The 27,713-nt window shown below is 37.4% G+C and overlaps 1 protein-coding gene across 1 annotated transcript in view; it reads left to right on the top strand.

Annotated features, from left to right (window-relative positions):
* Positions 1-27,713, top strand: part of THSD7B (thrombospondin type 1 domain containing 7B) — a 545,795-nt gene that overhangs the window by 386,787 nt on the left and 131,295 nt on the right. Inside the window, exons 13-14 of the mRNA XM_087950095.1 lie at positions 2,901-3,095; positions 14,387-14,650. Of these exons, the coding sequence (XP_087806221.1) occupies positions 2,901-3,095; positions 14,387-14,650 (459 nt within the window). The remainder of the gene's footprint in view (positions 1-2,900; positions 3,096-14,386; positions 14,651-27,713) is intronic.

Genomic DNA, 27,713 nt, shown 5'->3' with positions numbered 1-27,713 from the left:
CAGTCTTGACTTAGTGGATTATTGAGATTTGTTTTACATATATTTAATAACAATTTAGAAGGCCAGATCCTGAAGATGAAACTCAAATACTTTGGCCACCTAATGAGAAGGAAGGAGTCACTGGAGAAGAGGTTAATGCGGAGAAAGATTGAGGGCGGTGATAGAAGAAGGGAATGACAGAGAATGAGGTGGCTGGATGGAGTCACTGAAGCAGTAGGCATGAGCTTAGATGGACTCCAGAAGATGGTAGAGGACAGGAAGGCCTGGAGGAACATTTTCCATGGGGTCACGATGGGTCAGACACAACTTCACAACTAACAACAACAAAATATTTAATAGGAGGGCTCACAGTATGACAAACAGGATCTGCATGTTGAGTGCTTCTGTTCACTACTCTTGTCATTCAACTGTATCCTGTTCTATGCACAATTTTTGATCCCCATCCTGAATCAGTCAACTGGTTTAGTCCTAAGTGGGTGTTTAAGACTTCTGTCCTATTTAATCATTTCCAAAATACCTTTTAATGCAGCAACGCTCTAAAGTATACTCCATTTTTAAACTTTAAACTAACCCACACTCCCAGCAAGCTTTTTGCTTTTAAATCCTTATAATTATTTTCTTTTTCTTTACCATAATCCTTCCTATGGATTCAAAGTACACTTAACCAGGTGGCTTGAAGGTCTCTTTTCACTTTAAATTCTTTTGTCCAAATGCGCTTAAGAAAGTGGATTGGGTGAATCCAGTATCCTTGAAACAGCTTCACCTGAGGCTATGAGCTTGTTATATCCTTCCACAGTTGCAGGCATTATACTCAAAAGTCACCAACAATTCCTTCCTGATCCTGCAGGCTTCTCCCTTCCCAGGTCCTCCAGGGCTTAAGTGTGCAATCTCACTAAAGGGGACAGTTTAATTTGAAGCATTGCTATGTTAATAAAATATTTTTGAAATAATTGATTAAAGAAAACATACTTCTGAAAAAAAGGTTGGGTCACTTATTTTTTCGGATTCTTATTCTTTACCTTTATGTTTCTGTTTTACTTTTGCACTTTGCTGTTTCTAGTTCTTTTTCTTTATATGTCTGCTTTATTTATGTAAAATTCTCAAAAAATTGTAGATGTACACACACACACACACACACACACACACACACACACCGTTTTTAAAGGGAGGAAATTCCATCCGAATCCAAAGTACATATAAATTATAAATAAAAACCAACACAAACCATGCTGCAGCAATGAACGAGACAGGGCAGGATAAGGAATTGAAGACTTTAGAAGATAACAAAACACACACGGTTGGGAGGATGCCAGAACTCAAATAAGACTTGACAAACCAAAATAATTCACTCTTTTCTTCCAGCAAGGAGCTGTGCACAAACATCCTGTTTATCCTGTTTTCCCAGCTGCAGCTAATGAAGGGAATCAGGGTCTTTTTCTCCCCCCCCCCCCGTAACCCACGTTGCTCCCTTATCCTCCCTGCGTGCCCTAGGATGAAGAAGGAGAGGGCCTGGGTTCTTCCCCGGAATGCCCAGCCAGACTGTGCCCTTCCCCAGTTTCCTCCACAGCCACTGGAGCCCCACTCCCACTCCCTGTCAGCTGTTCCACCTCTCCCTCGGAATCAGATTCTAACAGAGGCGTGACATATAGTGAATTTCATAGTCACAAAGGGGATGAAAAGATAATTTTGTGATTAACTCATACATTTATGAGCTTTGCAGATATAAAACAAAGGAAAAGTGAAGTGAGATGATAAGAATAATCAAGGTTACACTTAGCAACCACTTTGTTTAACAATCACAATTGTGGTTATTCAATAGACTACCTGTTTTCCTGTCCATCTGCAGAAATCTCCCTCTTATGTATAGAATTTGCTATTTCTGGCTGCTTAAAGGTTCTCTAATTACTGTGACATTCTTTCCGCTGTTTTGCATGGGAATAGTCCACTGGGGAGGATTTTGCTTTGCAGGATTGTATTCTTAATCTTCCCTCTAAGTGTTTTATGTTAACATAGATAATCCATTGTGCATCCCTAACAGATAAAGCTCTTCTCCAGAAAAGAAAATAGCCTCCTGAAAAAGTTTTAATTTGTATTTATATGAAGAAATCATTCTCTGTGTTTTAATCCTAGCCGTAATTCTGTAGTGATCTTTATAGAGTCAATAAATATCTTCCTTTTTTCTTCTTTATTTTTTGTTGGTGATAGTACAGTAGTATCAGGGGTGGGATTCTACCGGTTCTGTCCAGCTCTGTAGATCCAGTAGCTCTGAAGAGCAGCAGACATAGAACCAGTTCTATGCCTACTGCTGTTTTGGCCCACCCGCCTGCCCGGGCTCTTACCTGACCTTTATTTCCTGCTTTTTCAACCTCAGCTGCTTTGCGCGGCACAGCTGTGGTTGAAAAAGCAGGAAAATAGTGCTTTTTCAAACGCTGCGCACCTGCACGCAGCACTGCTCAGCTGGCCGGGCAGCATAGCTGACGACATTCCACACGCATGCGCAAATCGCAAAATCACCGAACCAGTAGTTACACCGGTCAGATCCCACCCCTGAGTAGTATGATTATCACAACTGTCTAAATGTTCACTCTGGAATGTTCTGCAAGTCTTAAAACATTTAGAGAACAGAGATAATAAGCAATATTAGAATGTGTAAAGAAAAAAAAAAGAAAATACCTTCTTTGAAATACAAACACAGTTCTGAAAAACAAACAGTATAGTATTCCACAAAACAGTTATCATCAAAAATAGCTTAATATGTATTTTTCATTTTTGATTAAATCTCATTTACTTAAAAAAAAAAAAACCTTGATGGTAGATCTTTGATTCTAAATTCATCCTGTGCCTCCAAGGAGTTTCAAATCATTTATTTCTGTCTGTATTTATTCATTCATTTTCTGCAGTTGTGACATGCACCTTGGAAGGTAATCATTCAGTAGATGCCAGTGAGTGTTTGAAGTGGGCAGGACCGATGCCTTCCCTTGTCCAGGATTGCTCAGTGCCTTGCAAAGATGACTGCATGTTTACTCCTTGGTCTAAGTTTACAGCATGCACTTCAGATTGTGAATCAACACGGACCAGGAGAAGAACTCTCACAGGTAGTATAAATCAATGAATCAATCATCCTTAGTCCTTTTGTTTCCAAACATCCATGGAGTTGACTTTGGAGGTTTGCCAAGGCCAATTAAGTGTATTCTTGTTTTGTTAAAAGTCTCATAATGATTTCCTCAGTGTTGACTTACTAACAATTTGCTCTGTTATTCTATTAAGTCTGTCAGGAGGGCTTCCTCCTCCTAGGGTGTCAGGATCATCATTTCATCAGTGAGTCCCTTAAGCTATTTGAATGCTGAAATTATTTCAACTAATCATAGCAATAGCACTTTAGACTTATATACCATCCCATAGTGCTCTACAGCACTTTCTGGGCAATTTACAGTGTCAGCATATTGCCCACAAGTCTGGGTCCTCATTTTACCAACCTCAGAAGGGTGGAAGGCTGAGTCAACCTAGAACCCCATCAGTATCAAACCCCCAGGCGGTGGGCAGAGTTAACCTGCAATCCTTCATTCTAACTACTGCATCATTAGGGCCCTAATAGCCAACTGAGGCAGAAATTTCTATTTCCTTATAGAATTTTAGTTTTTTTTTTCCAATGAGTTTTTCTGTATAATCTCTCAAGGGACTGCCCTTTTCCAACTGCACAAGTGTAGAAAAAGTATGAATAATATTCCTACGTTGGTTAATGCAAAAGTTCATAAGGAATCAAACAAAAATGTGAATGCATGAATTGTTTAAGTACTATACACAGTTAACATGGACATCTTACTTTAAAAGTTTTAGCGTGTGTAGGTTGTAAAAAAAAAATATCTGCGAATCACACTTGTATAATTACTTGAAGCTCTCTCAGTGTGTTTATTTTATGAATTGGGTTTGTATGCTTATATTTCAGGATTCACATAGTCTGCTGCAGTAGATTCAGTGGGTAGCACACATATATACCAGAGTAGAATATTCCATTCTCCAAACTCTGAAAATATCCCTTATGTTTGATTTCACAAATGCAGGATTTTAGGATATTGAATTTAGTAGCTGGAAACTTCAAGCGTACAATAGGCCTGTAGTTGATTGGTTAGAAGTTGCTGACTCATGCATGAGGCAATCTACACTATACTTGGTTGCTGGAAGTACAAAGGGGGAGGCGTTTCCCCTTTTCCCCGCCTTTTTCTTCTTTGTGTTCTATAGTATATACTGATTAATTTACCTCATGGTATTCCTGTGTTCCTGGTTATTTTATATTCTTTCCTTCTGGGTGATGATAAAGACTTATGTGTGTGTGTGTATGACTACAAGTTTGTGTTAGTGTCTCCAACTTCATCTGGACAGCTGCTATGTAATTCCTTGACACAGACATGTGTTTTAATGCATAAATTATTGCAAACTGTATATGTAATTGATTGTGAACTGTTGGCCTTGCTCAACGGATTGCACATCCACACACTTTTACAGTAGTATATGGGTCTGTATTAATCTACAAATACTACCAAGATTTACGGCTTTTCTGCAATGTGAGTCACTGTGTGTATCTTCCACAGCTGAAAATCACTCCTCTTGAAGTCACAGCTAGTCACTGATTTTGGTTTCTAAGCATAGTGGAAGTGTCACTTAGCAACCGTCCTTGTTTTTAGTAAAGAAATCTGCCTTCTCTCCCTGAATCCTCACTCTGCTGGGAAGCAAGATGAATTAGTAGCAGTCACAGGTCTAACATATAACTGTCTTAGAAAAGAGCCTAAAGTCCTTTAGGAAAGATCCACTGGATAGCATCTCACAAAAAAGTTTTTCGTTGGGTAAGGATGTTGCTACAATGAACTTTTAATGATGACAGCTGCTGTAGCTGCATCTTGTACTCAATACTATTATATTAGAAGATGAAGTGGGGTTGATTAGGAACAGAAAATGCTCATTTGAAGCAGAAAAATCACTAGTTCAAATCCCATCTCGATCGTGATCATACTGAGTAGGTGACAGGTGAACATTTTCTCAGATTTAATCTCAATAATGGGTATAATGATAACAGAACAACAATATTGTTATCCCTTGAAGGCATATTATGAAAAACTACATATGGTTTGTAAAATGTTCTAAAAGTATTAAAGTATTATATAAATGTTTATCATAATTATAATAACATCCTTGCCTTAATCAGTCAGACATCTGTTGTTTAACTTGTCACTCCATCTAAGGGAATTTCTTCCAGCAAAAAACCACAATCCATCATCTTACTGTTTATCAGTGACACGAAATTGAGCATTGCTGACTAGGGAGGGATGATTCCTGTCAATTTTGCTTTTGCTAAATCTCTAACCTTTCCATCCACAAATTATATTTGGTTTAGCTTTTTAGCATTTAGGAATTGGGAAAAATCTCTAATTGTGCATCTGTATCTGCTCTTTCTTGCATATCTTAAAGCTACAGATGCTCTTTGTGGATATGCTATTATAGGATTGAAAGGACAGCAGCGTAAAATGGTTGTGCATGTATAATTGGAGTAGCCACATAAGTCACATACAAGCCTGGGAAAGGATGTAGTTGCTTTAATTATTTTTAAAAGGATGCTTCATGCACTCTTTCAAAGGATTTGCATAGCTCCAGTGCATTGCGCACAATATTTTAAAGCATTGTTCTACAAGAAAATTGCATTTTTCTATAAAAACTACATTTTTCTGCGTATGTCCCCTAAAGTATATATCCCTATGGTTCTTCTGTGCTCTAGAGAGTGTAGTCTAGAATTATGACAACACTTTTTCAAATCCCTAGCTATTGCTTGTTGAAGATGGGTACAACATTTGGCATTTTCACTAAAGTTAAAATTCCTTGCAACTTAACGATTTCTGGTACAGGTAGTCCTCGACTTACAACAGTTCATTTAATGACCATTCAAAGTTACAACAGCACTGAAAAAAGTGGCTTATGACTGCTTTTCACACTTAGAAACGTTGCGGCATCCCCTTGGTCACATGATGAAAATTCCAGGGGTTGGCAATTGGTTCATATTTATGATGGGTGCTGTATCCTGAGGTCATGTGATCAGATTTTGCAACCTTGTGACAAGCAAAGTCAATGGGGGATCCAGATTCACTTAACAACTATGTTACTAACTTTAAAAATGCAATGATTCACTTAACAACTATGACAAGAAAAGTCATAACATGGGACAAATTCACTTAAATGTTTCACTTAGCAACATAAATTTTGGGCTCAAGTCATAACTTGGGGACTACCTGTAGTTGTTATATGAGCTGGATAAAGACCATTCTAAGGAAATTTTTGACACAAAATGTTACACTTCTTTAAAAATTGAACACACTGATGTCTGCATAGTTTGAAATTATGGTGTCGCCTCTTGCCCAGAATCATGGAGATTAAATTCTAATTCTTATCATCACAAAAAGAGTTGTAAATTATAGGTATGTTTGGAAGCACTATTCAACACCAATAATCTATGTCTATATATATATAAAAGCGAAAAAGCACTCATGCATTATCACAAAATCTCCAGAACCGTAAAGCCTACAAACTTGAAATTTGGCACGTATGTTCCTCTTGGCTTCTTGGTGCTCGCTAACAAAGGATTTTTCAAAATGACCAGAGCATTAGTATTTCTTTTTTTATTATTAACATGCTCTGATGCTAAGGAGTACTACTACTCCTCTCCACCTGAAAAGAAATCTCTTCCAACTGCAGTTCAGCTAAGCTACACCCAGGCTTCTTGCTGTCTCCTTCTTGCTCACACAGCAAATACTGCTTCAGTTTCCAAACAGCCCTGAACTCTTTCACACACTGACAGGATGCTAGCCAGATGAATACTGATGGATGCTGGTAGGCAGAGGCACAATTTTTTCCCCTTATTTTCCTCCCCCAAAACTTACCCGATCACATAGTTTCATAGCGAAGCATTGGCATCCTGGTAGTCCTTAATAAAGGAGCTGTCGAGCCATTAAAGTTTCCATGGAATAAAGGGATTGCAGGCTATAGTGGGCATTAGAAAACATCTTGGAGAGGGCAGTGGTAACTAGTTCCAAAACTGACATCAAAATCTTTATTCTAATTACTCTCTTGGGGATAAGAAATTGATGAGCAGAATGGAAGAACTAAAATGAGGAAGAGAATTTTCCTGAAGCGAGTAGGTTAAAAGGCCTTCCTCCCCACCCCCTTCATCTCAACCAGATCATTCAAGATTTAATATTACTTAAGGAAGTCACCTAATACCTCTAGCTCACTCTCAATTCACTTGTTTTTTCTCCAGCCTCTTCTCTTTTGAATATACATTCTCATAATTAGGCAAACCAGATACATTTCTTACTTGCTCTACTGCTATTTAAGTGACTACTTAATAATGAACTCCTTCCCAATGGCATGGATTAACATTGATTCTAGTTTTGGCTTCAGTAGCAAAAGTGTCTTCAGTTTTATGTATGTTTGTTTCTAACATTCTGTAACAAAAACTAACAGTTGGGAATCTGCCAATTCTACATAATTGTTCAACTAGAATAGGAGTTTAATCTAAGTGTCCCAAATCCTAATTTAATTTTCTGCCTCTTGCATAGTCTGGGACACAAACACACAGGGGAACTGGAAAAAAAATCCTCTGTACTGTCTTTAAAAATTGGCTTAATATTATCTATAGTATTTACCTTATCTACCTAATTTTATATCTTCTTTCAGGTATGTAACACAACTTTAATCATATCACTGTTCTCACAGGAACAAATTACAACTTATAATTATTATTTTTTTAAAAATGAACACTTGAAAATTCCTACTGGACTTTCTTAACAAGGATTACAAATGTAATGAAGTTACATAATAAAGAGAAACAACATGAATAATAGCAATAGTACATTTAGTGCAAGAGTAATTCTTACTTAATGACCCATGCTTTTGAATAAAACATTACACAGAACTTGCAAGGATGTTAATAAAAAACGAATACCTTACCTGCAATGATCCAGCAAGATATTAAAGAATAGTGTGTTATGGTTGGTTGCAAAGTCATCCAGATGTTTAGACTGGATTTGGCATTTTTATCCACCTATCTAGTCATTCCCTTGTACTTGAGATAGGTACTGTATTTTTCAGTCTATAAAATGTTCTGGACCATAAGACGCACATTACCTTTAGAAGAGGAAAACATCTGCCTCTGCCTCCCAGCATCCTCCTAGCATTCATCTGGCTAGCATCCTTGCAACAAACAGCCTGGTCAGCTTTAGCACATTATCACAGCCCCAGCACATGGCTCGTCAGGGCTCCGCTCTGTTGCACCCACCAGCAGTCAACTGAGCTGAGCTGCCGCCGCTATCAGGGAACACTGGAACCTTCGATGACGAGCAGCTGATTGGCAGTTGTATCGGTCTCCCTGCCCATTCACCACTGATCGCTGCGGCCCATTCACCATGGCCTATTTGCCACCTGTTCGCTGCGGTGAATGGGCACGGAGATTGGCAGCAAACGGGCCTGTTGTGATCGGGCCATGGCAAACAGGCAGCGGTAAATGGGCAGGCGGTAGCAAACGGGAAGGCCGCAAATGGGCAGCGATAGGTAGCAGCAGCAGTGGTGATCCCCGCCACCTAGAACAACTGATTGGTGGTATTCTAGGAGGCCGATCCAATTGCCAATCAGCTGCTTGGCAGCAAAAGCTCCAGCATTCCCCATAGGCAGCGCACCAACCTCCCTCCCCCCGCCTCAATATTCGCTCTATAAGACACACAGACATTTCCACCCACTTTTTTTGGGGGGGAGTGTGTCTTACAGTGCGAAAAATGTGGTAAATGTTGATGCTTGACGCTGTTAAAGATATTGTCACAAGATGACAGTATTTTAATCTGCTCATTTTCATCTACTTTTTCAACTACGTATTCCCACCAATTTTTCATTAGCAGTACATGATAATTTTTACAGCTGCTCAGTGAATCATTTTGGCAACTATATTCTGTCGTTGTTTATAATCAGTCTGCAAATTTCTTGCATAAGCTGAGTACATGATCTATTGTTTCTTCTGCTTCTTTACACACTCTGGACTTTAAATCATTATTGATCTGGTTCATCACACGGTCAGTCAGAAGTTTATGACTGGATTTGGCATGTTTACCCACCTATTGAGAATAACAGGTGTTGTTTGACAGTGCTAAAGGTATCTTTGGAGGGTGTAAGCTGTTCTAGGGAAGGCTGCCTTTTTCAAGTGAGTGGTGGTGATTTGATCAGTGCCCATGGTGTTCAAGCGGTGCTTCAGATTTTTTGGGGATTGTACCCAAGGCACCTATCACTATTGGTATTACCTTTGATTTTTTTTTTTTTGCCATAGTCATTCTACTTATTTTTGCAGTTTTTTGCATTTTGTGATTTCCTTCAGTTCTTTCTCTTTTCTTCTGCTGTCTCCAGGTACTACCATATCTGCTATCTAGATTTTTTGTTTTTCTTATTGACAATTGTGAAGTCTGGGGTATTATGTGGCAGGTGCCTGCCTGTTTGAATTCTAAAGTCCCAGGGCACTTTAGTTTGTTCATTTTCTATGACTTTGTCCATTTTGTGGTCCCACCACTTCTTACTGATGATGCATGGCAGTTCTTGTTAAGCTGAGGACTCTACTATCTGCATCTACCATATATTCTGAACTATTAGGGAGGTGCTGTCTTCACCCTCTTTATCTCGCTCATAATATGTGTATTGAATTGCCCCTTACTCCTCTAGAATGCAGCCCCTCCCACCTGGAAATTTATCTCTGCACTATATTCCATCACAACAATAGTTTTTAAAAGTCTTTCACTAGGGGTCTTTGTGTTACAGACTATTGGGCTCTCTAAAAGTTTATTATAGAACTAGGAAAATACTTTGGGAAAACCATTGGAAATATGTGAGAAAAAGCTTTTATTTGCTGTAGATAGGATGCTGATTACCGTATTTACCGGACTATAAGCCGCTACTTTTTCCCCATGCTTTGAACCTTGAGGCTTGTACAACAATGTGGCTTGTCTATAGATTTTTCTTCGCTAACTGCCATCGGGGGTGCAAAAACGTGACAGACGCAAGAGGTCAATGCAAAGAAGAAGATGCTACCCATAGTTTTTGGCGCACTCAATGCATATATATCTGCAGCTTATAGTCTGGTGCGGCTAATATATGTAAAAATATTTTTTTCTTTTAAAATTTAGTGGGTGCAGCGTATATTCCAATGCACTCTATAGTCCGGTAAATACGGTATTTCTTTTCTAAACAAAATAAGAAAGCAACTTAAATAATGTGATCTGCTGTTTGCATTTCCCACCATATTTTAATGCAAACAAGCCACACAGAGTTGTGGTTTCTGTGTCTTAATTTATTAAGTTGTTGTATTTCTTCACATTTAGTTCAAATGATGCAAGCATCAGCAACAGCCATGGCTTTTTCATAATATATGTGTTAGGTCTTTCTTTCCAATAAGATATAACTTTTTTTTTCTCATAATCTAAAATTTGACATTCCCCAAGCTCTTTAGAGGTTTCCAAAGGGTGGAAAAATCAGTTCTATCAAAATTATCCAACCTCCCAGCAGATACACCAAGCTACAATTCCCTAACCCTTTTTGCTTTTTTGCTATTCCTATTCAAAAAATATTTACTTAACATATGAAAAGGTATTGTTTCAAATATAAAAATAGCTTTGGTGGATATTTTTTTAAGATAGCAAGAAAGCTGAAAGTAACATTGTTCTGTAATAATTGTACCAATTCATGAAGAAAATTGCCCAATTTTGAGGCATTTAGGGACTATCTTCCTCTTCTGCATTTTAATATTAAACATGCACAAAATTAACTTGCTTCTTACTTCATGTTTAATAGCATGTTTAAATCTGTGTGTGGTTTACCCATTTAGTATAACTCATGAGAGAAGCCTTCCTCAAGTATACGCCTGTTCAATCTAATTTGAGGTTACATGATTTTGCAATCTGTAAAGAGGATGAGAGTTAAGCCTTATGTTCAAGCAAGGAGTATTTATTTTGTTTAATCTCCAACATTTTCCCCCAACTTAACAGTTGTTGTTTTTTTAAAAAAATGCTTTAAATGATTTGTATTCAAACTAATGGAACAAAACAGTATTTAAAGCTGCAGATTCTTGAGAAAAAAAAAGAATTTTAGAAAATGGCTCTAAAATATTAACACATTAATTGACAAAAATGGGAAGTAGGCAATTCTGTGGGAATCTCCAAGTGGGAAAGTTCTGTAGGAAAAATTACTGGTTTGTGTGGCACTAAGTGAGCAAACAAACAAATTGAGTGGGAAAAGATTGGCAAGTTTTGTAAAAGACAGTCTTGGGCACTGAGGGAAGCTGTTTATAGCTCAGGCAAGCTCTTCATAGGGTTCCTTACAGGCATGTTCTCTGATGTTTCAAAGAGTGATTCAGTTCGAAGGAAGCTCAGCTGAAATAACCCCTGCAAATTGAACGTTCAAATATCTAGGGCAGTTCAAGGCACCCCCTTTTATAGTACTGAAAATCTTTGAATTGCTTCAGAGATTCAGAGGTGATTCATAGAAGTGATGGAATCTGAGCCTGCTTTCAGGAATTCTGCTTTTCTGTCTGCTAGAACCCATTTAAGGGAATCTACTTGATGACAAAGAGACAGGGAGACTTTGCTGCTCTTTTTTTATCTGATTCTCTTTTTTCTTATATAACCTTTTCATAAATTCATACTTGTTTGTCCTATTCTCCCTTAACTGATAGTCAGCTTATCTAACCTGTAGAATAGTTCCCATTAAACATGTATCAAATCTATCTGAAGTTTTCTAACTCTTTTTATAGTTTTCATTGTCCTTTCATTTTCCAAACTTTTCTCCAAAAAGTTGCTTTAAAAAGTTCATAAAAATAATATTTCAGTTTTTATTCTCCTACATTTGGTTTGTTTGGCTTGCTTGTCCTGTACTGAGCAAATGGATTTATTGCTTGTATGGGTAGGGATACTTCTTTAAAAATATATATATAATACAAGCTACTCTTTTATTTTATAACGTGTTACATGGGAAATACTAAGAACATGGATACCATCTCAGACTTTTAAAAAATGCTGCCCAACAGCATGTAACACACCAGAAGAGATTAACATGTCAACAACCTGGCTCAGGAAGGCTTCCTTCTTAGAAAAGTATGTGATTGTGAGTCAGGAACTCTGTGATCTTTAGCAAAAACTTAATTTTCCTACAATTTTTGAAAATTTTTATATTGACTTATGATATTTCCCCATTGGTTCAATCAAACTTCTCTATAGGCTGTTTGCTGGAGAAACTAGAAGTTGCTAGGTTATCACGTCTTCTGGAGTGGGGGGATGGGGGAATAATTAAAAAATGTGAAAAATAAAAGGTTGATGGGTCATCTGCATGAGGAAAATGTAATTCTGTTTCCTGTTTCACTTGATTTTCAAATTCCACACATTACCTAAAAATATTTATCAAGGTAAAGCAATGTTGACATCCAGGAATTTTTAGAACTTAACATCTAAACCAAAAACCAATAGCAATAGTTATTTTTTATAACAGACATACAGTTCCCTTGTTTAGTTCCCTAACCTAGAGAACAATATGATACAACAACCACTTCTAGGCCTTGGGATTCTCTTATATGTTAATAGAAATAATTGTAACCACAAATAAATTACTCTTGTGACAACTTGCCAGAGTTTCGTACATTACCACAGCTTGTTTAAAAACTAGCTTTTCAATAGTCTTTTGAATTATTATGGTCAATGGGTGGAACTCATTGTTGTCAAGCAAAAATTGATCATTCTATGGCTCCCACAACCACACTGTCAATATTTGGTACCAGAACATACAAATGGTACAATTTCCTCCTATGACAGTATGCATAAAAACCAGCAGGAAAATACACTTTGTCCCAAACAAGCCAAAAATTAAAATATTCACTCCATCCCTCTGAATAACATCATTACATTATCAATGTGCCATCTGTAACTCCTAGTTGCCAAAAATAATAGGAAAAAATATGATTCCCAGATACTAGAACATGTTGCCTACGTCTGTTGGCGTATACCATATAAATAAGTCTGCTCTTTCAGAATAACAAGAATAATAGAGTTGGAAGGGACCATGGAGGTCTTCTAGTCCAACCCCTTGCTCAAGCAGGAAACCCTATCCCATTTCAGGCAAATGGTTGTCCAATCTCTTCTTAAAGACCTTCAGGGTTGAAGCACCCACAATATCTGGAGGCAAGCCATTCCACTGATTAATTGTTCTAAATATCACAAATTTCTCCTTATTTCTGGGTTGAATCTCTCTTTGATTAGTTTACATCCATTGCTTCTTATTCTGTCTTCAGTTGCATTGGAGAATAGGTTGACCCACTCTTCTTCGTGCAGCCCCTTAGATATTGGAACACTGTTATCATTCTGATATTTAATCAGAGCTTAGCAACTTTTTCAAGTAGTAAACCCTATTACAGGAATTCATTTGATCTTATGGATCAAATTTTAATAGTTAACATGACTAAAGTCTCATGTGATTTCATGCGAGAAAACAAACTTCATAAGAGACTGGATTGTCTCATGAGCTCTGTATTATTTTAATTTGCATTTTTAAATCATTTTTAATAAAATATTTTGGCATCACAAATGGATGTTTCAGAACTTCTGTTCTAGTAAATGGAACCTTGTGGTTTCTGGCATAGATCTTAAATTCATTGTGTCGTCCCAAACTGCTGATATCCTGGTTGGCCCAGATTTCTGTAAATACATCACAATATCTGAGCTAATGTAATAAATAATGAAGAGTAATAGGTTAAGTATACGCCGTAGTATCTTTGGGATGTTTGCCTGACCGTCTGTGTTAGAAAAAGTCTTGGAAAATTGAAGTTCTTTCTAATTACTTAAATGCCAAGTAATTTCGAAAGATGGTCCTACTATTTGTATGTGGAAATTGTGTTCAGTCAATTTATACAAAATTTATACAAAAGATTCCCCAACTATCTGTAGGCGGCAAATGGAGAATGGTACAATAAAATTATTTTCTTCAGATAATTTCAGAGGGGAAGAACAGGCTTTTGTTTTCTTTTTCTTTTGTAACAAAAGCAATCAGATAGTTGTTTTCCTTGTTATTGTTTTGTGCTTCATCCAAAAGAATCTCTCCAAGTTTCTTTAGGTTTCCCGGTTGCCCTGGAGATATCTCCATCGTCTTAGCTCTCCAGAGCTCTGGCAGGAACTAACAGATGTCTTTGAACCAACTCTGCTGCCGTATTTACATTTCAGATGGTTTGGTTCTAACTGTATTAAAACCCTTCAAGTATAAATAATATGACATATTGTTATCAAAAGCAGCAGATGTTACGCTAACAAGCATATTTTCCTGGTTGGAACAGGAAGAAGCAAAAAGCGAGAGAAGTGCCAGAATACCGAAGTCTATCCTCAGCTTGAGACGGAACTCTGCCCTTGTGTAATATTTACCTCCCAGCCTTATGGAAATTGGTCGGAATGCATCATTGTGGTAGGAAGAACAGAGCTGCAGTTGGAGATGAGATTTCAGAGACATGGCAAAGAATGTGGAGAAGGGGTGCGCTTCCGAGCACTTGCCTGCTATGATAAGACCGGCAGAGTTGTAGATCCCTCTCGGTGCAACCACTCAGGTAAAAGAGCATTGAATGTATGTAAAACATCACACCTTGAAAGGGAGTCATTTGTAATGCCTCCTTTGGCAGCCAGATAATGGGACACTCGCTGTAGCAAACTTTAGTGTTATATAATCCATCCCATCACATGGGACAAGAAAACAGAATATTAATTGTGTGACCACATTTACTATATTGTTGGCCTTTAACGGGATAACTCTGGAAGACCAATTCATTCATAACATCAGTTAATGAATATCTGTAGTGCCACAGCTGAACAGAAGTTAGTTTTTAGATGGGCAGACATTAATGAAAAATGTTTCTACTTCATTGTTTTTAACTCAAGAGAGGGCCACGGTATAGATATATAATATAAGCTAAATATAAAGTAAACTATATCTCACTTCTCTTGCTCTAGATGTCAAATCCGGCTAATTAGTCTCTAATTATTTTGATACTTTAGTAAACCACTCGCTTAAAGAATAACAGTATGGCTTCCTGCCATGCTTGACTTAGAAATATTATTTCATTAGGTTGGATAGCTCCGCTCCAGAAAGAAAGCAATTTAAAATTTTGAGTGGTGTGGAAATCAGCAATTGTCAATTGCATAAATATCATCAACTGGAGTTACATTAACAGATGTTTTCCCGCTCCAAAGCTGGAAAACGTTTCTCAACATCTCATCATCATATTGTTACCCCACCCCACCCCTATTTTGGCATGTTGTCACACTCTGTTTCTGTTGTTGTCACATTTGTTTTTAATAATTAGCACTGTTTTTGACCCTTTAGTCTTGTCTTCACTCAGCCTATTCTTATTTGGTTTTTAGGTTTTTGTCGTGCATTGCCTCTTTTCATCAGCATGCAGTATCTCCACTGGGAGGAATAGTCTGTTAACAGTGTTAGAGTTGTACCCATCGATTTGACTGGAATGAGAATCGGGGGGAAGGGGGGGAACCAAACAGAAGGAGACAGGATGAAGCTCCTCCATAATGGGGGTGTTCATTGGAGTACAACAATTCCATTCTAGCAGTGACAGTACATCCACGCAAGATAGTTCTTCATGAATCACTGCACACCTTTCCAAATTTTGCTTTTTAAAAGATTGATTATATGAGAAAAAGCAATACAAACAAATCCTTTGCTGGGTAAGGCTTCTCTACATTTTCATAGCGTGTGGGCAAAAAAATGTTAAAAATGCTGTATTATTAAATATATCAGCATGCCAAAATTGAGAGATTTATTTATGGTTGTGCAGTTTGTCCAAACGAGCATATTCATTTGTTTCACTTTATGCATCAGCATTTGTTGAAGTATTCGCTGTTATTATGAGATACTAAAATAATAACCCCAGCAATATCTACAATGAAATAGGTATCGAATGAAACAGATATTTGCATGTTACAAATTGAAATACAGATAGTCCTCAACTTAACAATCACTATTGAGCCCGCAATTTATGTTGTTAAGTGAGGCATTTGTTAAGTGAGTTTTGCCCCATTTTATGATTTTTCTTGCCACGGTTGTGAAGTGAATCACTGCATTTGATAAAGTTAGTAACCCGGTTGTTAAGTGAATCTGGGCTCCTCATTTACTTTGCTTGACAGAAATTTGCAAAAGGTGATCACATGATCCTGGAACACAGCAATGGTCATAAATACGAGGCAGTTGCCAAGCATCTGAATTTTGATCACAGGGCTGCTACAAAGGTCGTAACGGTGAAAAACGGTCATACGTCCCATTTTTCAATGTCATTGTAACTTTGAGCGGTCAGTAAATGAACTGCTGTAAGTCAAAGATTACTTGTATTGTCAGAATCCATTGAAGAGCATGAAGGAAAATCTATCAACAAGTAATTACATAAGAAATTCTTATTTTAGATTTCATCTTAATTTGTGTGTGTTTTATTAGAAATATAATCTTCTCTGGACTGCTGGGCACCGTTGTGCTTCGGGTTTTACATACTGTGCTCTAGATAACAGATTTCCTGTCTTTTCAGTTGCAACTGTGGCCTTTAGCCAGGGGTGGGATTCTACCAGTTTGCACCTATTCGCTAACGTTGTTAACATTCTAAGCAGTTCGGAGAACTGGTTGTTAGAAGAAATTACTGGCCTAATCCTGTAAGGAAGGCAGGAAGAAAACATTCTGGTGTTGCTTACAGAAACTGCCTCTCCGTTAACCCTTATTACATTCTTGGCAGGACTAGACTTCCTGTCTCATGAACTTCTCTGGAGTTTTTTCCCCCTCCTTTGCTGGTACTTTGCTTGTGTGGAGTGACCATTCAAAGTTACAATGGCACTGAAAAAAGTGACTTATGACCATTTTTCACTTATGACTGTTGCAGCATCCCCACAGTCACGAGAGGCCAGGCGAGGAGATGCGTGCCTCGATGTGAGTGTTATTGAGTTGGCCACGCCCAGCCAATAACATGACCACCAAGCCATGTCCACCCAGTCACATGACCACCAAGCCACGCCCACCACCTAAGCCATGCCCACAGAACCAGTTGTTAAAAATTTGAATCCCACCCCTGCCTTTAGCCTAGTTGGTTTCTGATTGGTGTAGGTTGGTGAGGGCTGATTTGGGTTGATGCAAACTATATCAATCAGGAAGCAGCTCACCTAAAAGGCCAATCAGAAGTCAGGATACTTGGCTATAAAGACAGTAATCCAGCCACTCCCTGCTCAATTGCAAAGCACTTTACCTTTAAAGATGCCAGGTTGATGATATGCACGTGGAAAATGCAGAGTGCAATTCTCCAGTAAAAGAATAAGAAAAAAAATATCTTAAATTTCACGAGATTTCCACAAGTTCTGTGGTACGCTATTAACAGTCATGCTCATATTCCATACTTCCTCCTGCAATTTTTTCCCCATGGCGGCATGCCCATAAAATAAGTGGAGCTGAAAGAGACTGACTGGCACTGGTTGAGTGTAAACTTGAATCTAAATCTCCTCAGTTTTTCTCCAATTTTTTTTTAATCCAAATGCTACCCTGGCTCTCTCATCCTTCCTTTGGTGCTTGTAATTTACACCTCTTCCAATTCCAGCTTTTCTCACACTAGTCCAAAACATTTGTACATAAATACAGAATGGTAACATGACAATAAGCAAAGGATAAGAGAACAAAATGATAATTCACATCCTTTGAGAAGAACAGGCAGAAACAGGAGACTTGTTGCTGTTAAAATTTACATCCAGAGGATTTAGTTATTTGCTTGTAATTGAGCACTAATTTTCATTGCATCAATAAATAAGACCCTCTGTTGAAATATATCACAGCAGAGGGAGCTTCTGCCTTTGAGGAAGGCAGAATCCGAATGCTCAAAGGCCTTGTAAATGTCAGGAAGGCCTCTGGAAGTTGTAGTTCAATACTATCTAGAGACCAGCCCGTGTACTTATTTTATATTCAATCCAGGTATGTTTCACAAAAACATCTTGAAACAAAAGGATCCTGGTTTGCTTCTATGGAAAGTCTTGCCACCGTTGCCATTGACCCCTGGAGTGATGTATGGAATTCTGTCAAAAGGCCCTGCATTGTACAAGGCAGCTGGAGGTGCTGTTTTCAAAATATACAGCTGCCTCAGACTTCTTAATTACAGTGATGAAATATGCCAGTCGTGGAAGTAAATGAGATTAAAGCCAATTAGTTTACATGTGCATCTGCTTCAAAAGCTGCTTGCCTATCATATTTTATTTCCAAAACCCTAGCCTCCCTTTACACAAACTGTTTAACATGCTGGCATGACTCTGTACAGCTATAACAAATTTACCACATAAGCAAAGAAATACACCATCGCTTTTATTAAGTGAAGATTGCATGCTTCTTGATTACATTTCTGGAAATCTACCCTTTGACCAAAGAAAATTCTCTTTATTATTCAGACTCCTCTGAAGCCTTTATCTTATTTACTCTGGCCTGCAGCCATAATGTTTTATTTTTTGCTTATGAATATGTGTGTGTGTGTGTGTGTGTGTGTGTGTGTGTCCCCATTTATGCACTCATGCAATTCATCAGCCTCTCAATATTTAGTATAAATAATATGTTTCCTTAAACATCTTCGAGTGCTTTCTGCCTTGGGCTTCACAGCCCAGCAAGATTACTGATGTGGGAAACTGTCCAGTCATAAGGCAGGCAAGCGAAAAAAAATTGAATCATAAACTGTAACCACAAATAATTTAAAAAGCTAATAAAAACTCAGTAACCAATCTGCCTTCTAGCTCTACGCATTATTCTACCCACAAATCCCATGAAACGGAAGTTTCTGTAGTTTCCCTCCTCTCCTTTTAGTTAATGCTGTGTCAGTGTTTACCTGCCACTTTCTCAATCATTTTTCCCCCCTGCGAAAGGGCTTTCTGTATTTCTGCTGTATACTCTGGATTCTTGAGAATTCTTTTTGAATTTCCCTTGGGGAGATCTCTGCAGTTAATGTTATTTTGGAGATAACAAAAGATAAAGTTGCTTGTATGGTGGGGTTTTTTTTCTTTTTAGTTGTTGTTAAATATTTCCTAGCAGACTAAATCTCCTTAGGTCTCTGTTGTACATGGTAGACTGAAAAAAACCATGAAGGAACTTTCTCATGTTATCTTGCTTCAGGACTGAATTGTCATTGAGGAAGTGAAAGAGGCTGCAGACCACTAGAGGGACGTTTGAACAATGAAAGCAAGTTACTCACAGATCTACTTTGGTCACCTTTTCATTTCATAACTGGAAGAACCTCATCCTGCGCTCATGAGAATTTTGCAGAATGTCTTTCTGTTAAATAAATTTTGATATCAGTTCTACATTAAACACGGCTGATGGGGAGGGGGGAAAAGGGAGAAACATACTTACCATCTTCATTACTTGTATGCTGCCCTGAGTCCCCTTGTAGGGGAGATGGACGGCATAAAAATTTAATAAGTAAATAAAAATAAATCTTTATATGCTGCTTGCCTAGATGTTCCTGACACTGAGTAAACCCCTGTATGGGAGCAATTAATTCTTAAGTACATTGTGTCTACTGTCAATCTCAAACCTGTGACAGCAGCTCCCAACAAGATATCTTAATTCTCACAGAATCTCATTAGTCCTATTTACTGCAAGGAGATGGGGGTTAAGTTGAAAACTGCATATGTGCTTTTAGACCTAATTTATAAGTTAATATGTTAAGACAGGCTTCTTCGATACCTTTGATTTTCTTTCTAATTGTCTTTCTAATTGTCTAAAAGTCAAAAGAGACTTGGAAGAAGCTTGCTTCATGTTTAAAGGTAGAGAAAAGAGTGATCCCTGTGCTGCAATGCGTAAGAAGTGTCTATTTCCATTCCAAGTTGCAGAGGATTTAATTACGAGAGAAGGTATTTTGAATTTTTAATAGTTACAGAACCGAGGATTCACTCTGCACAAAATGTCTGCCTCATACAGAATAAAGTCATTGCAATCCAGGAGTCGGTTTGATTGTTAGTTGGATTATATTCACACGATCAGACAAAGGCTTGAAAATTTAGAGTACTTCCATCAAACTATAGTAAAATGTATATGAATGAACAAATAAAATAAATGGCCCAACCCCTATATACATAAATATATAAGCTTTATCTCTTAAAAATTGCTGTTTTTAATAGCCGGTGGAAAGCCAACCGCAATGGATCAGATTTCTAATTGATTGATTATGTGTCATCAAGTCAGTATTGACTCTTAGCAACCACATACATCGATTTTTCCCCATAATGATCTTTCCTTAATCTGCTCTCTTGTAATGGTGCATTCATTGCAACTTAACTGAGCCCATGTACCTTGCTGCTAGTCAATTTGTTCTTCTCTTTCTTCCCATCTTTACAAGCATTAAAGCTTTCTCCAGAGAGCTAGGCCTTCATGTAATGTGTCTGAAGTAGCATAATTTGCACCTGGTCACTTGTGCCTTAAGGGAGAATTCTGGGTTGATTGATCGATGATCCAGTTATTTGTTTTCCTGACTATCCATGGTATTCTCAGGAGTCTTCACTAGAATTCAAAAGTGTCAATACTTCTATCCTGCTTCTTCAAAGTCCAACTTTTACTTCCATAGAATATCACAGGGAATACCATTGCCTGTGTAATTTTCAATCTATTGTATATAGGTATAGACACATCACAGCATTTCAATATATTTTCAAAGTCCTCCATACTTGCATTGCCTTTTTCTAATCTACTGTGTATTTCTTGACTGTTCGTTTCTTTATTGTTTTAGTTGAGCCTAAAACACAGAAGCCATTCACTACTTTTGATATCTTTATTGTCAGTTCTAATGCGGATTGCTCTAACTTTGTCATTAGTTTATATTTAATGTTAGACTCCTTTTTTTACTGTGCTCCTTGACTTTTATTCTTAGAGCTTACAGATCCTGTGCATTTTCAGCTGTCAGAGTAGATCAGAATTCTAGGAGGAGGTTACTCCAAAATGAAAGTGCACCAGTAGGAAATCAGAGCCTGTGGGCCTCTGCCCCCTTTATTTCTCAGAAGTTGGAAACAAAACTAGATCTACACAACATGTAAGAGTCAGACAGATAAGAATGATTTGAAGTGAACCATCCAGCAAATATCTCAGTCCTAAGACTTTAGCAATCAAGACCAGCAGTTTAAACTACATTTGGAATATGTGGGCATGGTACCTTTATGAAGTACTCATGTTTTATGAGTTAAGGGAGGAGGAAAGGAGGAAGAATCCCGTCTTCTTAGAAATATTCTGTGTTGTTTAGTTTCTTAAGCATTGGAGGGAAACATCTTAACATAATCTGATCTGAAACAAGGAAAATATGGTGCTTTACCATTGCAATGGATCATCTAAAGAACTCTGCAGTGAATTTTGACTAATATCTTTTTATTTTTATCCAGTGTTTATATATTTGAACCTCCTCCCATGATATTGCCTGTATATTTATTGGATATATAATTTATCTACAAAACCCCACGATAACAAATACTGTGTGAGAATTAATAGCTATTTACTCCCATTATTCTGTTGATAATCATTTTATTTCAACTTTTCCCTTTAAGATACTTACTCTTTGCTGAAAATTAATTAAGCCGGCTGTCACGAGGTAGTTGAAAACTGAAGTTTGTTTGTTTTTCCTGAGTTGAAGAATTCCTTTGTAATAGGTATGCAAAATCATCTGGCAAATTTCCCACATATAACTGGGTCACCCATTATGCTTTGTTGCCTAATGGGATAAACAAATACCTGTGGAGATTTTGCTTCTCTCTGCCTAATGATAGGAATTCTTTTATAGAGTTTATAGAGTTTCTTCTTAATGGTTTAACTATAGATTCTTTTTGATATGCAAGTGTAAAGGACAGGTATGGATCAATATATTCCAACATGGGAAGAAAGAAGATGCTAATGAATAACAAAAAGAAAGATAGATAGACTGATATGCATGTATATAAAGAAGCTACTAAGAGAAAACATTGGTATGTAAAATAGTCAACCAAATTAGTGTACATTTTAAATTAGTGTTATACAGCTTAGGGAAGAATTGCAATATAGAGCTATTATGGAAAAATGGTTGTAACTATCAATTTGCTCTCTGACTCCAGTGCAAAAGGGCAATAAAATGCAGCAAGAAAGGATAAATATAAACCAATTTTAGTATTTATTGCTTTTGCCCTTCTCTATAAAATTAATTTTATCGTGGCTTAAGGATCCAGACAGTTTTAACTAGTTACCGGTATTCTAATAAAGCATCATAACAGAAAGCCTTTTAAGGATCTATCCTTGTCATAAACAAATTCAGTGCAAAAGCCATCAGCCTGTTCTGCCAATTTGGTTTATAGCTTTACCTCAGTCTTTGCTTCCTATAGCAAAGCAGCATGTGTAATTTCATTCTTTGGGGATAAAGCTATTCAACTTTCCTTTTATTTTCTTAATACTGAGGGATCTGCGGATACAATTTTTTTTGACAGAGAGTAAATAGTTGGAGTATCAAGCTCAGACAATAAAAACACAGATATAACAAAAAATGACATAAAATAGAATAGAATAGAATTCTTTATTGGCCAAGTGTGATTGGACACACAAGAAATTTGTCTTTCTGCATATGTTCTCAGTATACATAAAAGAAAAGATACATTCATCAAGAGTCAAGAATCATAAGGTACAACACTTAATGATAGTCATAGGGTACAATAAGCAATCAAATCATACTAGGAAACAGTCAATATAAATTGTAAGGATACAAGCGACAAAGTTACAGTTATTCAGTCACAAGTGGGAGGGGATGGGTGATAAGGAGTGATGAGATTAACAGTAATAGTAATTCAGACTTCGTAAACAGTTGGACAGTGTTAACAGAATTATTTGTTTAGCAGAGTGATGGCTTTCGGGGGGGAAATGTTCTTGTGTCTAGTTGTTCTGGTGTGCAGTGCTCTATAGCGTCGTTTTGAGGGAAGGGGTTGAAATAGTTTATGTCCGGGATGTGAGGGGTCTGTAAATATTTTCACAGTCCTCTTTTTGACTCGTGCAGTATGCAGGTCCTTGATTGAAGGCAAGTAATTGATTTTTCTGCAGTCCTAATTATCATCTGAAGTCTGTGTCTGTCCTGTTGGGTTGCAGAACCAAACCAGACAGTTATAGAGGTGCAGATGATAGACTCAATAATTCCTCTAGAACTGTATCAGCAATTCCTTGGGCAGTTTGAGCTTTCTGAGTTGGTGCAGAAAGAACATTCTTTGTTGTGCTTTTTTGATAACGTTTTTGATGTTAGGTGTCCATTTTAGATCATGTGATATAGTAGAACCTAGAAATTTGAAGGTCTCTACTGTTGACACTGTGTTGTCTAGTATTGTAAGAGGTGATAGTATGGGAGGGTTTCTTCTTCTTTTTAAATAAAGTTTTATTTGGGTTTTCACACATACAAAATATAAGTAAAACATCTTTTTTGAAAATAGCATGGTCCCGGGTTGAACTTCTTTATACAGACACAAAACTCAATTTCGTGCTCCTTTTTGTATTCTATTCCATATCTTATACTATTTTACATTTTCTACATAGTTTTTCCCCTCTTTTAATTTTCTCAATTTTATTTTGATTATCTCATCTCAATTCAAATCATTATATTTATACTTTTGTCTGTTCTGTTTCAATTTCATATTATCTTTTCTCATTAAACAAATTTTCTCCTATAGTTACTAATTGGAGTATGACACCTTTATATATTTTAATTACATCCATTCAACTCTTATTTAAATTTCAACATATACCTTAAGTTTATGACCTTCAATATAATACATAATACATAACTTCCAATCGAATTCTGCTTGGTACATTCTTATAATACACACTATATTCTTTAAAAAGAAAAAAGAAAGATTGTAAATATATGTAATTATAAACCCTCATTCCGTTCCAGTTCAGTTCTATCATTAATAATCATTAAAATCTTAATATCTTTAACACTTCTTTTCAATTAAATATCATACTTCCTTAAAAACACATATAATCTCCATAAGTAATTTTTCCCTTATTTCTCTTCACATATGTTTTATAAATCATTAAATATACCTTTTGTTACATTTATTTATTGACAAGCATTCCACTGAATTACAATAGCTATTTTATCAGACATTTTAATCATACTTTGTTTCATATTTTCTAAAATTATTTCTGCTTCTAATATAACCATACTATCTTATGTACCTTTGCAGAATCCCTTTTTCCATTAAGTTTTCACCCATTATCTCTAAATAGGCCCTGTTTCTCTATATTTTGCTTCTGTCCTTTATAACTTCTTTTCCTTTCTTTCTTCCCTCTCATCTTCTCCCCTCCCCTTTCTACCCCCTTGTCTCTCTAGTTCTAATTCTCTCTTCTGCATTTCCCTCTTCTGTTGCTTTCTGATTTTATACTTATTTTTCACTCTATTTTTTTGAGTTGTTTTTCCCAATCTTAAACTTTCCATTCTCTTTCCTTCCTTTCCTTCCCCCCTCCCCACATCTAAGATTACTTGTTCATTAAAGATGGCTTCTTCTTTGTCTCAATCTTCTTGTTCTGCAGGCATTTCTTGTTGTTTCTCATAATTCCAAATCTCCATTTCTAAAAATTGAAATACGAAGCCAAAAGAACCTCTCCCTTCTTGTGCATCTTCTTTTTACTTTTTAAGTTCCATTTTCAGTTCTTCGAAAAGTGGAGCCATTTTAAACAGTTTTAAACAACCACCCGATTAATTTTAGTCATTCAAAACAATAACCAAGAATCCAGAAATCATCAAGTAATCCAGATAGTCCCGAGTTATATCTTCTTATTTCTTTTTCCACTTTCTCTTCCTGGGGTTTTTGTTGCGATATTTCAGTTAGAATGTATCTTTTGGAAGTCTTGTTGAGATTTTCCTGTAAGTTCTTTTTTAATTCCAGGCAGTCTCCTTCCTTCCAGATCCTACCCTTTTATTCTTTTTCTCTCCTTTCCTGTTTTCAAAAGCTTTTAATTATCCAGAAATCTTTATTATCCCTTTGACTTTTTATTTTCAGCATTAAATGCCTATTGATGTCAAAGTGGATTTTTTTTCCAATTTCTTGCTTAAGTCTCTTAGCTGTCAGTATAGGAAAGGAGAAAACCAAATCTTTTCCCTTTTCTCTCTCCTTCACAGTTTAAAAATCTTCTTAGGGAACAATGTTATTGTTTTTTAACAGTTTAAATTCCAGAGTACCTTATTTATTGCTTTTGCTGTTTCACCCAGTCAACCAAAACTTTCTCTTCTTATCTTCCTCCTGCACATTCTTTTCCAGTCGAGTTCTTCTTTGAGGTGGCCATTTCTGACCACCACTGCAACCGCCTTCGGGAAAGGGAGTAATGGCCAGCTGGGGGGGAGAGATGCGGCTATCCTCAACCCTGCTGGCAGTCTCCCCCCTCTTCACCACCTCTACGGGGTGGCTTAGCCCCGAAACCAGCCAGCTTGGGGCGCTCCAGCGGCGAGCACGGATCGAAGCCTCGCAGAGACGAGGTTTCGGTCTGTCGCTGAAGAAGCTCAAACCGGAAGTCCGGGAGGGTTTCTTCTAAAGTCTACCACCATTTCTATGGTTTTGAGTGTGTTCAGTTCCAGATTGTTCTGGTTGCATCACGAGGCAAGTTGTACAACCTCCTGTCTGTATGCGGATTCATCATTGTCTCGAATGAGACCAATCACTGTTGTGTCATCTGCAGACTTCAGTATTTTAACAGATGGATCATTTGAGATGCAGTCAGTGATATATAGGGAGAAGAGAAGTGGAGAAAGCACACAGCCTCGGGGAGCCCCTGTGCTAATTGTACAGGTATCAGATGTGATTCTGCTTCACTTCACTTGCTGCTTCCTGTCTGTTAGGACGCTTATAATCCACTTACAAGTGTGTTCAGGTACCGCTAGCTGGTTTAATTTAGTTAGGATGATTTTAAGAAGATGTTTAAATGCAAGTCAAGATAGTGCCTTTTCAGTGACTCCTATACCAAGAAAGGGCACTGTTTTCATGCTTCTGCATCATGCTTATTATTTTTGTGATGTCCAGGGGGGGAAAAATTGCTTCCTGAAAACACTTGGTGATACCGATAGATCCTTTTAAACACAAATATAATTTCAGAAAGACTGTATCATGTAGGTATGTTAAGAAATATGATATTAACTTTTAATCACTGCATAAGTTCCAGAGCCTCAGGGGTGCAGTGGTTAGAGTGCAGTACTGCAAGCTATTTCTGCTGCAGCCAGCTGCCTGCAATTTGGCAGATCGAATCTCACCAGGCTTAAGGTTGACTCAGCCTTCCATCCTTCCGAGGTGGGTAAAATGAGGACCCAAATTGTTGGGGGCAATATGCTGACTCTGTAAAACCGCTTAGAGAGGGATGTAAAGCACTATAAAGCAGTATATAAGTCTAAGTACTATTGCTATAGGACCAAAAGCATTTTGCTGCTGATTTTTGTTTGTACTCAGTTCCAAGTCATCTCACTGGTATGTCCAACAATAGTCACCCAACATTGATGGATTCCAGGTCCCCTGATATTGCTATGGCAATATCATGGTAAAAACTTTCACCATGTTTGTAATTCACTGCAGCTAGATTTTCAGGAAAAGAGTCCAAGAGTGAATGCAGAAAATGAATCTTCAGAGACATGTTGCACTTCATGAACTTGTATGTAGGTTGGTGCTGTATAGTTGTCAAGAAAATTCTCAACAACATCTTGAATATTTTCCAAATGGTTTTCTCTGGCCCCACTAACAGATATTTTAACCACTTGTCATTGATGACATATCTGATCTTGGACCAGCAAAAATGCCTTCCTTAATCTTGGCATCAGTTTTTCTTAACCATATTATACTTTTTATATGTGGCCCAAGACAATTCCTCTTCATTTAGTGTGGCCCAGGCAAGTGTGATGATAGATAGATAGATAGATAGATAGATAGATAGATAGATAGATAGATAGATAGACAGATAGCAGTGGTGGGATTCAAATTTTATTTTTTTAACCACTGATTTTGTGGGCATGGCTTGGTGAGTGTGGCAGGGGAAGGATACTGTAAAATCTCCAGTCAGAGGTGGTATTTGCCGGTTCTCTGAACTACTCAAAATTTCTGCTACCGGTTCTTCAGAACTGGTCAGAACCTGCTGAATACCATCTCAGATAGATAGATAGATAGATAGATAGATAGATAGATAGATAGATAGATAGATAGATAGATAGATAGATAGATAGTTTGCAGTAAATATTTTTTCTTTGCACCCTAGGAGAAAAATATCTGCCACTACCTTGGATTGAACTCTCAACCTTCCAAGTTGGAGGTGAGCATCTTCATCACTAGGCCATCACACCACTCAGTAAAATGTTCAGCTCCATCCAGTTGCCTCACCTCTTCCCCAAATTAAGTCTCTTTGCATTGAGTCCTGCTGATTTCATAAGCATATTCAAGTTGTTTTCTTGACAATCATATAGAAGCAGTTTATCCCTGCTTTCCTTTGGAATGTTTCTTGATTTTCTAAGCTTGAGTGCAGCCCTTTTATTTCTTAGTGACCTCTTATGCACTTGCTAATCAAGTCTGACTTTTCTCAGGTGCTTTGTATCAACACAAGACTATTGGGCATGCCATCTAACTTGGCTTCCAGCA

This window comes from Notechis scutatus, chromosome 1, assembly GCF_049901735.1.
Source record: "Notechis scutatus isolate UNSWTSFEM ecotype Mainland chromosome 1, rNotScu1.2, whole genome shotgun sequence".
NCBI lineage: Eukaryota > Metazoa > Chordata > Lepidosauria > Squamata > Elapidae > Notechis > Notechis scutatus.
This window is presented reverse-complemented; position numbering and strand designations above follow the sequence as displayed.